Source organism: Loxodonta africana, chromosome 22, assembly GCF_030014295.1.
Source record: "Loxodonta africana isolate mLoxAfr1 chromosome 22, mLoxAfr1.hap2, whole genome shotgun sequence".
NCBI lineage: Eukaryota > Metazoa > Chordata > Mammalia > Proboscidea > Elephantidae > Loxodonta > Loxodonta africana.
Window position 1 is genome coordinate 64,270,150 of NC_087363.1, and position 16,023 is coordinate 64,286,172.

At 50.7% G+C, this 16,023-nt stretch overlaps 1 protein-coding gene across 1 annotated transcript in view; it reads left to right on the forward strand.

Moving 5' to 3' along the window:
• Positions 1 to 16,023, forward strand: part of LRIG1 (leucine rich repeats and immunoglobulin like domains 1) — a 121,511-nt gene that overhangs the window by 81,706 nt on the left and 23,782 nt on the right. Inside the window, exons 4-8 of the mRNA XM_003410003.4 lie at positions 4,810 to 4,947; positions 7,060 to 7,203; positions 8,860 to 9,003; positions 11,424 to 11,567; positions 14,507 to 14,650. Of these exons, the coding sequence (XP_003410051.1) occupies positions 4,810 to 4,947; positions 7,060 to 7,203; positions 8,860 to 9,003; positions 11,424 to 11,567; positions 14,507 to 14,650 (714 nt within the window). The remainder of the gene's footprint in view (positions 1 to 4,809; positions 4,948 to 7,059; positions 7,204 to 8,859; positions 9,004 to 11,423; positions 11,568 to 14,506; positions 14,651 to 16,023) is intronic.

The window sequence follows — 16,023 nt, forward strand, 5'->3', positions numbered from 1 at the left end:
ACCCTTTTTTGTAAACTAAGTAGATCCCTTCGCAGTCTACCTCCCCTAAGAAGATAGCAGTCGTTTCTCCTTTGAACACAAGTCTGTGAAGACACGACCATCCAGAGTCCCACTGAATAAGAACTCTAGTTCCATCTGCCTTACTTGCTGAGAGTTAGTCTCACAAAACCCTGTGCAAATTTGCCACACATGCAGGACTCTGGGAAGCTGGCACAAAAGCAAGGCCATCTGGCTGAGGCCAATCTACTCAGACCAGTCTGAGTTGACCAAGAAACAGCCAACTAGCATTTAGATCTAGCCAAGCTTTGCTGAAGGTTTGTAGATCAAATCTGGGGTGGCATCTCAGGATTCTTCTGGGAGAACCACTCTTATGGTCTGGATAAAGTCATGTTCCCCTGAAGTGGCATCCGTGGTCCTCTTACTCCCCTGCTGTGTGACCTGGGGCAAGTTTTGGAAGATTTCTGAGCTTCACATTCTTCCTCTGTAGAGATAATGACAGTACCTACCCTATTAGGTTGCTGTGTGATTTCACTCATGAGTCACCCAGGGCCTGCTACCTAACAGGTTCCCGGTAATAGGTTGGCTATTGTTAAGAAGAACTTGGAATAGGACTTGGAAGTTATAAGGATGAGTGTGGCTGTTCTTGGGAACTGGGCAGTTATGTTAAAGGAGTGACATATGACCACCTGTGTTGGCACGTGGCATTGAAAACCTGGCCAGTTTCTTGGAAGTGAAGCACAGGTTGAGTGAGGGCTACAAACTTGTTCTCACATCAGCACACTCTCAAGGAGGTGGGAGGGCTTCCCCTCTGGGTGTCTGAGCATTTACTGTTACCTCTAACCTGGATGGAATGGTGGAGTCTTGGAGGGGATGTCTTAGACGAGCAGGCTACTCCTGGTGGGGTGGGCTTGGGTCAGGGGCTTGGTGTTGGGCCTGAGCCCCACTTGCTGTGGGAATGAGAAGGGGGATGTAAGTGGCCTGGGCAGGGTTGGGGCTACGTCAGATCCCCAGCTACCCTGAGTGCTGCAGAAGCCGTGGGCTGCGATTTGTTTTTATAGCATGGTTCCCTGAGACAGCCCACGCCTCCCCATGGCTGGTTCTGACACTCTCCAGCTGGAGTGGGCTTGTTTCACGTTTGAAGCTAGGAGTGGGAGATCTGAGTTAGCCTTGTGTTCTTGAGGGGAGCAGTGTCTGCCTGTTTGCATTGACATATGGCATAGGAATACATAGTCGTTCATTCATTTTTTTTTTCCAGAGTCCTTCTACAGAATAGATCCTGAGCCTGGCTCTGAGGATACAGATAATGACAAATAAAAGGAACTCACTTTATTAATCAGCTGCAGGTCACATCAGCCCATGGGGCATAGGAACCTCACATCCCCACTGTACAGGCAGGGTTTCTCCGAGCCAGGATTTGAACTCTGGCAGGTTGGCACGCAGCGTGTTCTCCCACGCAGCAGCACGGTGTGGCCCTTTTCCTGCCCGGGCAGGTTGCAGAGGTCCATGGGAACCAGAGCTGCAAGGGGAATGTTCCTGAGCACAGGATGCCTAACAAAGCTGCAAACCCAGGAGCTAAAGCAACAGAAGCGTATTCTCTTACAGTTCTGGAAGCTAAACCCAACCAGATCAAGGTGTCTGCTGGCCGGCGCTCTCCCTGGGGGCTCTAGGGGAGGAATCCTTTCTTGCCTCTTCTAGCTTCCAGTGACCCCAGGAGTTCTTTGGTTTTTTAGCTGTTTAGCTCTAGTCTCTGCTTCCTCTTCACATTGTTTCTGCTCTGTCACTTTTGTTAAGGATACCAGTCACACTGTAGTATAACCTATTTCCAAACAAGGTCGCATTCACAGGTAATCAGGGGTTCGGACTTCAGCTATCTATTTTTGTGGACACAATTCAGTCCACGATAGGGAGTTTAGGAGGGGCTTGGGAGGTCTGGGCTAGAGTCCAGAGCCAGGTGATTGGGGCCCAGGGCATCTTCAGTAGCTGGAGATGGCAGTTGGTGAGCCTCGAGGACCTCAGCCACGTTGGGCTCAGTCACTGGGGTCTGGGCAATGCTGCCGTGGACACTTGGAAAGCTCTTCTCTCTCCTCCCATTCCTGCATTGAACTCATCTGCCTGCAGGGTCCCTTCCCCACCCCCCACCCCCCAGCCCCAATATACCTGTGTCTAGCCTCTCCCTTCCACTGTGGCTCATTCAACAATTTTTTTATTGAGCACCTATTATATGCTCTGCACAGTCCCAGTGTCTGGAGATACAGCAGTGACTAAAACAGACAAAAGTGTCCAACCTCATAGAGCCACATCCTGGTCGGGAGAAGATGTTAAGAAAGAAGCAAAATGCTTGTGGTTTTAGAGGAGGGAAAGCCTTACAGAGAAGGCGGCATTTGAATAAAGATGTGAAGGAAGTGAGGACCTAAGACTTGTGGTCCCTGGAGGGAGAACGATCCAAGCAGTGGGAACAGTGAGTGCAAGAGTCCTGAGGTAGGAGTCGGCCTGGCGAGTGTGAGCACCAGTGAGGGGCAGGGTGCAGAGGTGGAGGAGCAGGTGAGGCAGTGAGGCCGTGTGTGGAAGGACTTGCCGTTTTTCACCTGGATTACTGCGATACAGCTTGGCCTGGGAGGCATTTCCTGATGTGGTCCTGTCTGCCCGGCCAGCTCCTCTCAGCTGCTGCTTCCCACCCTGTGGAGCTTGCTTGCCCTAGTGCTTCTCTAGGCAGAACTCAGGGCTCCTCCCCTGTGGGCTTCCAGTGCTTTTTCTCCATCCTGGCTGTAGCCCTCACTCTGGGCACTGTGGCTTCTCATCTCCATGGCTGCCTCTTCTGTTACGTTGGGAACGTTTTCCTAGCGTGTAAATGAGACCTGGCTTCATCACAGCGTCCTTTATCCCAAGTGGACTGGGGCAGAGTGGGGGCCCAGGACGTGTTTGATTCAGTTAATAACACACTGAAAAGAAAGAAGGAAATAGTATAGGATGAAAGGCGAAGGCAAGGAGACCGTGGTGGACATGGGAAGAGGATGGAGAACAGGGCCCATGGGGGAGTGTCACAGGGTCGCAGCTGTACCCCGGGCCCTTGGACCGGGTTAGTCTTGCCCACGCCAGAGCTTTCTTTCTGTGACTTTGGGCCAACAGTACCCCATCCTTTCTTTACTCAGTTTCCTTTGGTCCTGGCTCCCTGGTACTGCATTCACAGTTCCTGGATAAGACCCAGGCCTCTTGCCATTGTTTCTTGTTCTTCCCATACTTTCCATAATAAAGGTTTTCTCTTCTTCTCTTTTCCTTTTGGAGTCAGAAAACTGAAGAGACAATCTTTATTAAAGAACTCAATAAAGAATCCAGGGAAGCAGCTTTGGGGGAGGGCAGCGAGGTGGTGGGAACAGCGCCCTTTCATTCTAGGGAGAGGGCTCTGTGTGTGGAGCCGTGCCCTGGTAAATGGGTGTGTTGAGTCCAGGGCCTGGGAGACTTGTGAAAAAACAAAGGAGTCTACGAGAAGCCCAGAGCTGCTGGGAAAGAGGGCCTTGTTTATGCCTGTTGGAACTGATTTGGTCAAGTGTTTGTTTAAAGGAGATGCCACTTTGTAAGCGACGCCTGGGTTACTTGTGTTGTGTTCAAGAATGCTTTGACTGGCCGGAGACGCTGACACTGTTTACTGAGAAACTGGCTAGAGTGCGTGCCTCTTGGAACCCAGAGGCCCGCACTACTGCCCAGCAGAGTCTTAAGCGCCTGAATATTAGTACCGGGGCTGCGGTGGTTTGAATCTGCCAAGCAGGGCCAAACCCATGAGGGGCAGTTCCCTTGGTTAGCATTTGTTTTCTTTTTCCCGATAATAAATATTGGGTGGTTGGTTAGATTGTGGGTTTGACAGAAGGAGGATTAAAGGTGCAAAGGGGTCATGGTAGAAATTTGTTAATGTCCGCAGATGCTGTGGTGTGGTTTCAGGTTAGGTCCTCATGTCCCTGGGAAAGGAGGGGTTGTGGGCCCCATTGTTCAGATGAGGAAACTGAGGCACAGAGAAGCTATTGAGGGGATAGAGTCAGGAGGTTTAGGGGATTCAACTCCAGTTAGCTCAGTTAGCAGTCAGCTCTGTTTCTCTTGGTAGGTGGTCAGGGTTTTCGTCATCTCCTTTGTTTTTTTTTAATCCCCTGTACCAATCTCCAAGCCTGGAACATGGTCGGTGTCCGTCAAATGTGAGGTGTGTAATGATGTGTTCAGTTGGATTAAGCTGAACTCTGGGCTCTGATGCCTACAGTCTTGTAGTTTATAGGGCTGGACTAGGTTCTGAGAGTTACAGGTGAGAGCTAGGTTAGGAGCTGTCTTGTGGTCCCAGGTCATGTCTCGCTGGTCCCTGCGTGGTCTCACATATCACCACTCTTCTCACCCTTGGGGAGAATATACTTCGACAGAGAAACTTTCACAGAAAAGGGACGGAAAATTCAATATCCTGTGAAACGTCCAGCCAGCATATAAAAACTTGATGGAAAGAGGAATGGGAGGCCGTATTTTAAAACAGCTAGGAAAAAAGTGTCTGAAATAAGGGATGGGAGTAATTATAGCCTCTTATGGTTGCTTTGGAGTCCCTGGGTGGTGCAGACAGTTATGTGCTCGGCTGCTTACCGAAAGGTTGGTGGTTCAAGTCCACCTAGAAGTGTCTCGGAAGAAAGGCCTGGCAATCTACTTTAGAAACATCAGCCATTGAAAACAGTTCTGCTCTGGCTTACGTGCGGTCACTATGAGTCAGCGTGGACTCCCAGGCAACTAGTTCTGGTTATAGTTGCTTTGCAAAAACGAACGATTTCTTCTCTTTGTGTGTTTTAGGCAACACAATAAGATTCGCAGCGTGGAGGGGAGTCAGCTGAAGGCTTACCTTTCCTTAGAAGTGTTGGATCTGAGTTCGAACAACATCACAGAAATCCGGAGCTCCTGCTTTCCCCATGGACTGCACATAAAGGAGCTGTAAGTGCCTTCTGTTCAGCTGTAAATGCCCGTCCTTCTGCTCCCAGGCTGGGTAAGGGCTGTCACCAGCACCCAAGTCTCCAAATAGCATGAGAGTCCCTCTCCTGTGCAGAGCTCCGTCAGCTGCCCTCACCTGTTTATAGAGCAGCTTCGGGCACGGTGCAGAACTCGGTCAGCTGCCCTCACCTGTTTATAGAGCAGCTTCGGGCACGGCGCAGAGCTCCGTCAGCTGCCCTCACCTGTTTATAGAGCAGCTCCAGATCCTACAGCCTAACTCTGACTGCATAGATGGACAAGGACACTGAGGCCAAGGAGCCTGCTTAAGGGACACCCCACTCAAAGAGGAGATCCTGGGCCTCAGATACTGATCGTCTGGACTAAGACGTCTGTTTCCAGTTTACTGGGCTGCCTCCCAGGAGAGCTTACAGACAAGATTTGGGGGTAGTTTGAGCGAAATCACGTTGGAGGGAGACCTCTGTGACAAGGCTTACCTTGTCACAGACTCAGCTTATCTTTATAGTGTCGTGCCCTATTTTAATAAGTCATTTGGCTTAGTGGGGGTGGGTGACGTTACTCCATTTTGTAGGTTCTTAGGGCCCCTTAGGGTTCTTTGTTGTTCGGTTTCTCTTTTACCTGTTCTCATGGCCCATCTCGCACCCAACAGAAAGTAGGCCAGAAGAATGAAAGTTAGTATCTGTTTAATCCACCACTTCCCACCGGAGAACATCGGTTTGGGGAGGAAACCAGCAGGTAAAGAGAGATTTTCAAATCACATGCAAATTTTCATTCCCTGCACTCCTGTGTCTGAGTAATTCCTGAGGCCGGTTGAGTGGTTGTCATGACCTGTCTTTTCAGGGAGACCGAGGCTTGGCATGCCGATTTTCCAAGTAAAGACCCAGAGGCAGAGCAGGCTGCATCAGGGCATCAGAAATGGAAACGGGAGGCCCGGGCTCTTTGAGCTGATGCGGCCCTGTTCAGTTCCTAATGAGGGCTTTTGAAAAGGTGTCCGGCTGCCACCTGACACCTCCTTGCTTGGGACAAAGAAACCACCAACTGCTGAAGTGGGATGCAGGGACCTTCTCTCCTGGCATCAGAGCAGGAGGAACTTTGCTCTCCTGGCAGATTCTGGCCAGTTTCTCCTCATCACACAGACCGTTCTCTAATCCGAAGTGTTAAGAACAAACAGTCCCTCCACGTTTGCAAAGAATCCTCATGTGTCGTGTTCTGGGCCCCTGCCTAGTGGAGGAATGAGAAGTGCCTCATCCCCTTCCTTGCCTCCTCCACTGTGGAAAGTTCTCTGTGGTCTTTCCCCTTTGCTCCTGTGTTCAAAAGAACAGCATTTGTCCAGGGAAGGTGGGGGGAGAGGTGTTAGGAGGTAACATCTGACAGGAATACCATAATGTTCCCCAGTTTTCTTCTTCTCCTCCTATTCTTTTTTTTGTTTGTTACTTGAGATACAGTTTACGTGCAGTGGAATACGCAGACCCTCTGGTGCGCTTCGAGAAATGTTATCTGCCTTTTCTGTATTGTAAGGAGGTGCCTCTTATGTACACAGTCCTGTACATGTACGCACTACTGAAGTATTGTTTGCTCTCCACAGGGACTCTCTAGATCTCCTTAAATAAAGTGTTTTTGGGGGGCATTTAGAATTCTTAAAATGAACTGGTTTATACACGTTTATTATGTAAGTCATAAAATAAGATCCACTTCAGAATTAAAGGCCTTTTGCTCAAGTTATTACATCGACTCCAACCTTGCCTCTCGGGTGACTTTCTGCTTCATAGGGCTTTCCTCTTCAGCCTTGAGTCATAACCCTTGGGTGGAGGAACCTGGTGGCCGGGCTGGTGTGGGAGAATGGTTGGCGGTGGAGGTGCAGTTTGCCCTGGGCATGGAACAGGGCCTTCGTTGAGCAGTCCTGATAACCTGTGTTTCCGCGGCTGCCCATCTGGGAGTCAAGATGGCGTCCACAGCCTGGTGATGACAAATGCCTCACTGGAAACCTGCCCCTCTGGGTGTGTCTTATTTTCCCAACGCCAGCCGGGTTTTGTGTCTTTGACGGAAGGAGGAAGGCCTACTGCTGACTGCTACATTTTCTCTTCTTAATCATTCCAGCAACCTGGCAAGCAACCGGATCGGCACCCTGGAGTCGGGAGCATTTGATGGTCTGTCACGGTCGCTGCTGACACTCCGCCTGAGCAAAAACAGGATCACGCAGCTTCCTGTGAAAGCGTTCAAGTTACCCAGGTTGACTCAGCTGTGAGTACGGAAACCTGCACTTTAGTTAAGGTTGGCCAGACTTTATGGAGGCCACCTTTCCCCAAGGTCCTCATACCGAGGCCATCCCTTTCTCACTCCCCCTCAGCACAGCTCTGCAGAAACTATCATTAATGGCCCTACGGCAACACCTAATAAAAGCAAATTAGGAGCTGGGTCTGGGGCCTGGTGGGCTGCCTCAGATTGCTGAGAAAAAGATCCGGGGAGGGTGTGAATGCTTGCCCTCAGCGGCTTTTTCCAAAATGAAGGGAAGACTCCTGCTGGTTAGTGATGCTGGCTAATGCGTAGGCTGTGTGGGTTATTGTAGCCAGAGGTAGTGAGCAAGAAGTGGGCTATGGTGTTTGTCTGCTAAATTACTGTACTTTTGATGACCATGTTTTGAGTGTCCTCCTGGAGTGGCACAGGGTTTGGGATTTAGGAAAACCTCTATAGGGTCACTGTGAGTTGGAATCAACTTGATGCCAGCGGGTTTGGTTTTGGTTTTCTATTAACCAGAACTGATTAAGGACTCTTTGTTCCCTGTTTTTTGTTCTCCATGCCCTCTTTTAGCTGAAGAAGGTATCTAAGGAAAATAAGCCAGTATTAGAGATTGGGATTAAATAGAACAAAAGAATCATTTTGGGCCGGGTTTGGCAGCAGACAGGCTGAGCCCCAGCCTCCCGCTGCCTCTCCTTCGCTGCTCTGCGCAGTGACAGCCAGAGCCTTGCCCCTTTTAGACCTTGGAGCAGGTCTGTCTCGTTACCGCTCAGTAGTCTGTGCGTGGGGCAGGGTCATGAGACACTGCAGAAATATTTGGGGAAAACAAAGGACTTTCTGGTCAGCCCTGTGCTCTCCTTCTTCCCCTTCCTCCTGTGCTGCCCCAGTCCACCCAGATTCCTAATGTCTTTTGGTTGACTAAGGCTTGATCATACTGGGGCTGGAAGCCAAACGTGTATGCTTCATAGTGTGTCTTCCTCCCACCCCCAATCCCCTATGCAGTCACTTCTGTCCATAAGTAGAACCAAAAAAACCAAACCCATTGCCTTGGAGTCGATTCCAACTCATAGCGACCCCGTGAGACAGAGTATAACTGTCCCATAGGGTTTCCAAGGCTGTAAATCTTTATGAAAGCAGACTGCCACATTTTTCTCCCGCAGAGCGGCTGGAGGGTTCGAACCGCAGACCTTTCGGTTAGCAGCCGAGTGCTTTAACCACTCCATAGGTGGAGTTCTGTTGAATGCCCTTAGGGAAAGTGTGATTGCCATTTAATGCCCAGTGGTTAGACCTTCCCTGGGTTGATGGTTTCTGCTGCTAAGAGACACCTCACCTAAGACACCCACATACTGGGTCATGCCCACCTCATTGCATCATCATGGACAGTGCCTCACAACAGGGTATCGGAGCACACACTCACAAGGGAACATGGGATGGCTTTCGTGGCAGCTGCATCCCTCCTCTCTCACTCAGTAGCAGTGGCGCCCTGTTCAGTGTCAGCGAGCGAGGAGGGGGTATGACACAGGTGTGGGCTCCAGCTTCCGGGGAACCTTACTTGATGAGCTTTTTCTGCTGGCTTAGGAAACCCAGCCAGGACTGCAGCGGGGTGGTCATAAGCCAGTATGTGGACTGGACACTCTGAACCTGTTGGCTCCACTTCTTTAGGGACCTCAATCGGAATCGAATTCGGCTAATCGAGGGCCTGACATTCCAGGGACTCGACAGTCTGGAGGTGCTGAAACTTCAGCGAAACAACATCAGCAAGTTGACAGACGGGGCCTTCTGGGGGCTGTCTAGGATGCACGTGCTGTAAGTGCCAGCCAGGCTCGGGGCGGGGCCTGGCTCTCCTATGGAGCAGAGGACACAGGTGGGGTCTGTCTGTGTCACGCATGCGTTCGTTCCTCTGAACACTAGGCATATCATGGGGAACTGGACCCAGCACCCTGCTCTAGAGGATTGTATCTGACTTCAGCTGGATTCCATACTGTGGTGTCTGTGTCTCTGGGGATGGGGCCATATCTGATTTCCTTCCTCGTGGGGTTGAAAAACCTCTTGGGGGGGGTGTTCGTGGGTGAGGTCAGGTAAGCCGGTCGGTGGAGGTGGACAAGGAAGCCATTTTAGTGGGCCTACTCCCTCCCACCCCCTTTTTGCTCCCCACCCCCGCTTCTGTAATGAACATGGGATCGCACAGCTGACTCCCTTCCCATATCCTCCTCCCACACACCACAGGAAGTTCCTTCTTTCCCAGCTCTTGGGTTTGACAGTCTTTCTTGATGTGCAGGTGGGCCAACAATGTATAGCTCGTCCTGAGAGATTTATTTATGTCTTGTAAGCTAATCAAGGCACCCCATGCAGATGTTCGCGTTTATCAAGGGAGCAGTTTTTTCAACCAGATGTGTACAATGAGACTCGCCTGCTCGCCAGAGCAACATAGAACAACAACAAAGCGTACCTAAAAGAGTGTTGGTGATCTTCTATTTTGAAACACTTAAATTCAGTTTTTTCAAAAAAAAAATCAAAACCAATGCATACACAAAGTTAAATACAACCAGATAGTAAGAAAAGCAGTGCCCCGCCACCCTGGCCACATTCCCAAGAGGCAGGCACTTCGGGTCATATCTCTGTTTTCAGTCGGCCTGGTGGTTACTTGCAGGTCTCCAAGTTAATGCGCCTATACTGTCTTTCTTTATCACACTGAGATTTCTTGCGTTATAATGATTTACCTTGCTCCTGACACCCCCTTCTGCCTTCCACGTTGGGCAGATTGTGTCACTGCTGTTATATCCTTTATCGGTTATCTTTGTAACAGAAACAAAAGCCAAAAAGCCTCGGTCCAGCTCCAGCCACTGATGGTGCTGTCTTCATTATCAGAAGCAGCTCTTGAGGACCGTCCCCTCACAGACACACTGTAGAACAAGGACGTGAGCACTGCTCTTCTCTTCTCACTGGCCTCATCCTCCACCTTGGCTTAGTTGTATCTCTCTTTACATTTTCAAGAAAACGTTTACTTGACATTTTGGATGGTGTGCTGTATAGGCCAAGGTCAAAAATGAATCCTTGTATTCTCAGAAGACATTAGAGTTAGGAAATAACCATTTGGTTTTTATGTTGAACAAATTCATACAGATTGGGGGTGATGAACAGTCTTAGAGGTTATTTATAAATCAAGTGCTTACTTTTTGAGCAGTGGCAGAAAGCAAAGCCTGCTTGCTCAAAGTCCCTGTCGCATTGAGCATGGAGCAAAATTTGAAACAGTAGCTTTCATGAAGAGGCTAGTCATGTGGGGTGAGTCCTCCTTGGCTGGGGTGTGCTGTGCTGAGAAGCAGGGCGGTAACATACTTATTCATATACTTGTTGAGAACTCAGTCCCAGGTGGTTTCTCATTTCCTTCGCCCAACAGCCTTACAAAGTCAATACTCTTGGTATTTCCACTTTACAGATAGATGCTCAGGTCCATTCAGCCAGCAAGTGGCAAAATTAGGACGTAAACCCAAGTTATTGGACCCCAGAGCTGAAGCCGTGTCTCTTGGCGCAGTGTTCCAGAGCCCAGATGTTGGTAGCCTGCCCTGGGTTTGAATTCTGCCACCTCCCCTCCCCTCCCCAGTTACTTGCTAAGCTGTGGAATCTTGCCGAGTGACTGACTAGCTTCTCTCAGCCTCTGTTTCTTCCTGTTTAAGATGAGGGTAATAGAAGCTGTCTCACACCTTTCTATTCCTTTCGTGGACTGTGCCTTTGCTGTGGCCTCTGCTCGGAATCCCTCCGTCCATCGTCCATTTGTTTGTTTGGATCACTTTCACTCCTGCTTGATGTTTCAGCTAAAAAGGTCCTGTCTGGGAGCTTTCCCCTGCCCTCTGAGCTTTCTCAGCCTATCTTGGCCCTTAGCACTCACTGTCTGTTGTTTCTGCTGGGCTTCTCCTACCCTCTGCGTGCAAGTGTGTGTAGACAGACAGACACACACACACTCCCCACATACAAACACCCCCCCTGCCCACACACACACGGGGAAGCAAGAGAGCCAGCCCCCACAGTTCTCTCATACGCTGTTATGTCCTCAGTACTGGCCTCGATGCCTGATACAGTGTGGCTCTTACTCGTTGTCTTTTGAATGGATGGACGAACAGATACTGCAGCTAAAGTGCTCAGCACAGTGCCTGCCATTGTCAAGTTCCTCACCACTGTCACGAGCTGTCTGCGGGGCTGCTTCATCCTGGCCGTGGCTTTCGTTGCAGGCACCTGGAGTCCAACAGCCTGATGGAAGTGAACAGCGGCTCTCTCTACGGCCTCACGGCCCTGCACCAGCTTCACCTCAGCAACAATTCTATCTCTCGCATTCACCGCGATGGCTGGAGCTTCTGCCAGAAGTTGCACGAGCTGTAAGTGTCCGCCGCTTTGGCCTGCGACAGTGTTCGGACGCTGCCTGTAGGTGTGGTCTCCAGAGCCCAGAAGGCGCTTGGCCTGGCCCTTTCCACAGCACCGGCACCAGTACCATGCTCCAGGGAGGGCTGCTCAGGGAGGGAGCTCGGAGGCAGGCCAGCCGGCCAATAGCCCTGTCCTGGAGGGAGGACTGGTCTACAGCCAGGCCTACAGCAGGAAGGACCCCGAGGCAGCAAGCAGACCTCAGGGATGTGGGTTCAGATCTGTTCCTGGTCTCTTCCCCGTTCTCCCTCTTTCAGATTAGAGTGAGGGAGTAAACGAGACAAAATCCCCGCAGGGAACCTTTGCCTCAGGCGTCTCGTGGGTTTGGAGAAACTTCGCTGAGATAGTAGACTCTGCTGTGGAAGGGCAGCCTAATGTTTTAATTGTAGCTATTTTGAGTGCGCTATGAGTTGGAATCGACTCGACAGTGACAGGTTTAGTTTATGGAAACCCTGGTGGCGTAAAGGTCAGCAGTTCAAATATACCAGGTGCTCCTTGGAAATCATATGGGGGAGTTTTACCCTGACCTATAGAGTCGCTACAAATTGGAATCAAGCCGACGGCAGTGGGTTTGATTTTTTTTGTATGATAATGGCTACACCAGATAGCACCTACTTCTTTAGCGAAAGAGGTTATTTGGGTTCAAGCTTAGAAAGGAGGGTTTGACAGAGTGAAGCTGAGAGGTGGCGAGACACTGATAATGGAACAGTAGTTTTCACCTTGCTTCTTTCAGACAGATTGACAAGGCACCGGCCCCTTCCTTGTCCCCATTTTGCATTTCAGCGGTCTGGTAGCAGAGGCTCCGTGCAGTGGGGAAGGTGTGCGGACATTTGCTGCAAGATGCATAGTCCCCTCGCTCCTTTGGTGTCCCCAGACGGGGCCCTCAGGTCAGAACTAAACAGCTGAGCTGTGGTGTCCAGGGTTTCCCGAGATCAGTGCTCACAGCTGCTCTGGCCTTAATGGGCGCTGGCCGGCCTGGGCCACTGTCAGGTCAGGGTGTAATTAAAGCAGCGTAGCCAAGGGTGCACGTATCCGTGGTCCGTGTCTGAGAGCCATTTCTAGCCCACCTCCAGAAGGTGTAGAAGACCGGTGTTGGGTGGGGAGGGGCAGGCCCTCACCATGTTTGTTCTCATTTCTAGTTCCTTGTCTACTTGGTTTATTTTTTAAGAGGATTCGGGCAGGTTTTCTTTTCTTTTTCTAGAATGGGCTGTAGGAAAAGATTTACCCATTGAAGTGAACATACGTTTATCAGAGTGCCAGCCTTCTTTCTTGCCTTGAACGTACTCTTGAACTTACCAGACCAACTCAAGGGGGTGTTCAAACTGAATGTTGGTTCTTGCAAGTGGTGTTTTTTCTTCTGTGTTCTCTCTCCCCTCCTTACACAGAGGTTACACAGGCTGGGCATTTATATCTTAGCAGATCCATCATTATCTAACGCAAAAATCAGGAGTTCTGCTTCTTAATGTATTCCTTGGATGTGTGTGTGTGTGCATGTCCGTGCTAACCTTTTGGATTTAGCTTCCTGACACTTGGAAGCAGTAGAGTTGCATGTTATTTTCACATGGCATTGGTTGGCTTCTGACAAGCTCTTTACCTGGGCTATGACAGTGTTCACCCCTGGGAACTCCCAGGACGTGTGGTTTTCTAAGGGCCAGCGCTAGAAGTGGTCGGGAAGCAGGAGAGGCCTTCTGAGTCCCTCAGAACTGGCCAGTCTAATTATGGAAACGAGAAGCAGTTCCCTCTGAATCACCTGAGGGGTGATGAAAGGCCACTCCTTTCTGGGGCAGTCCTCAGTTCCCTGTGTCCCTCTCTGGCTGGCAGACAGTGTGAAGCTGTCTGCTTTGCCCTTTATAAGGGGCAGAAAAGGCCATGCAAGCGTGCCTTGACCAACTTAGCAGTTCACTGCTGTCCAGGTAATGTCAGAGCCAGATTTAGGGTTGCTTTTCAGCATGTTGTCTCCCCACCTCCTTGAAGCTGAATTCGTTAACTGCAGGTGAGGCCATAATTGTGATCTGCTGCCAAGTCTTTTGACTGGTAAGACACCATGACTGCTTTCTCCAGGAGGGAAAGAATGTAGCTCCCTGCATCCTTTAAAAACTCATTAATCTTCTCTAGATTTATTTTTCTTCTTCTTGCCCCAGCCCACATTTCCCATTTTTCAAAGACAGATGATTGCTATGTCAGGTAAGCAGCCAGGGACTGTGTCAGCTGTACAGGAGGACACTGGGAGGAAGGGGGCTTGATGCTGACGCTCAGGGAAGGTGTGTGATGGTCAGGGCACGTTCCCTGCCCTGGACACAGTAGGTGGGTCATGCTGAGATGCTGACTTGGATAGGAACAAGGGCGCTGGGCAGCAGACTCTGATTCCCCTCAGTATTGCCCAGGTAAGATGTGAAGTACTGGTGTGGAAGGCTTGCCCCAGGCAGTGGCTAGTGGTGCCCTCTGCTGGCTGACGTGCGGAGTCTAACGGAGTTCCTTGCTCACTTTCAGAACCTGCTGGGCTGTGGGTACCATTGCTTACCAGGTCCCATCCAGAGTGTCTAGGTCACTGCAGTGGGAGGCCTTTCTTAGCCTGAATCTTGATCACCTGTGGACACCAACGAGAAGGCACTGGAGCCTTGAGGGTTCTTGTGTTCCTCAGTTTGTGGATCTCCTCTGTGTCTGTGACCTAAAAGACCATCCCAGGAGTCTGCCTATATGGGTTTGGGGCCATGATGGGGTTTTAGCTGCACGGCCACCTTTGCTGTTGGTATTCTTGTGGGTTTGTGTGCGTCAGTGAGGAAGTGTGCCCTCCCACTGTGGCCCGGATGACAGTGGCTTGGTGTTGAGAAAAGGAGAGGAGGGAGGGCAGCCCCCTGTGACCTGATGGTGACATCTGCCTTCCCGTCTTCTCCAGGGTTCTGTCCTTCAACAACCTCACCCGGCTGGACGAGGAGAGCCTGGCCGACTTGAGTAGTCTCAACACCCTGCGGCTCAGCCACAACTCCATCAGCCACATCGCAGAAGGCGCTTTCAGGGGACTCAAAAACCTGCGAGTCTTGTACGTCTTTCCCTGTTGGGTTGACAGAAGAAGGAAGGGGTACCCACTCAGAAGAGCAGAGCAGAACAAACCCACTGCTTTGCTGAATTCCCTTCTCATTTGCTCTGAGTCAGAATTGGCTCCACTGCTGACCTGTTATGTGTGCAGCCTCAAGCTTTTATATAACCAACCGAAAAGGAACTGGTTGAGCAGAGAAGTGTCTCTCACTCCTCTCAGGCTGGTGCTTGCAGAGTGATGATGACTCTCGGAAAATCTGTTGTTATCAAGTGGTAATTCCCACAGGGCGCTTGGCAGGACGCTGGGGTCCTGTGGTTGGGAAAAGCTGCCCAGGCCGAGTGCTTGGAGCAGCCTCCAGGGCAGCAGCCGGGGGTGTCTTCCCAGTCCTGAGTCTTCTGGCTGACTTCCACTGTTAAGTCCTGAGTATGTTGTACCTGAACCAAGCGACCACTGGGGTCCAGCTTTCAGGGCTGGCGTTTGAGCTTCTTTAGCACACGTTGTGTCCCAGGATGCTTCGTTGCTTAGGGAGTTCCGTGACTTTCCTTGAGGCTCATTAGGAATCACTTAACAAAGTGAAGGTGATAATGTCATTTCCCTTTAGGTCCCTAATTAAGCAGAGTGACAGGAAGTTGCTGCAGGATGCTTTTCTGGGAGTTTCACCACCAAACTTGTCAATTGTTGCCTTTCGAGAACTTCCAGACAACTGCTGGCATAAAGCCCAAAAGGAGGGGCATATGGGTTCTAAAAGACAGTGGGCAATGGCTTCTGTGGGCACCTTCCCAGGCGTGCTGACTGCAGAGAGAGGGGCCTGTTCCCATTCCAGAGGGAGGAAGGCCTTTGCCTGCACCTGGTGGAGACGGGTGGGCTTTAATGCTGAGCCATTGTTGGAGAGCAGGAAAGCACCCCGACGCCAGACCATCCACACTGAGGTCAGCCTGTGAGGCCTTGCAAGGCTTGATTAACAAGGCTGGGAATATTCAGACTGAGCAAGCCAGAGAAAGAGAAAAACTTCGGCAGCCAGGGCCAGGAGTAGAGAGACGAGGCACACGGAGCCACAGCCCCGGGCCCCCCGTTTGCATATGAAGATAATAGAGAAGAACCCATTGAAAGAAGTCCCTTCCAGCAGCAGAATCTCAGCTGTTTGAACTTCATGCTGTAAAATACGGTTGCAGCGAGCATTGTACTTACTTTTCAGTCAGAGCTCATTCCTCGCTGACAGTGTGATTCCTTCTGAGGGCTGTCACGGGGCCAAGAGCAGCATCAGTTGTCTCTTCTTGGCCCTATATCGCAAGGGCTTGGAAGGACATTTCAGGGACCAGGAACCTTGTGTGAAGTTGGCGAGGGCTGAATGTGGTAGAGTGGGGCTTGGCCACCAG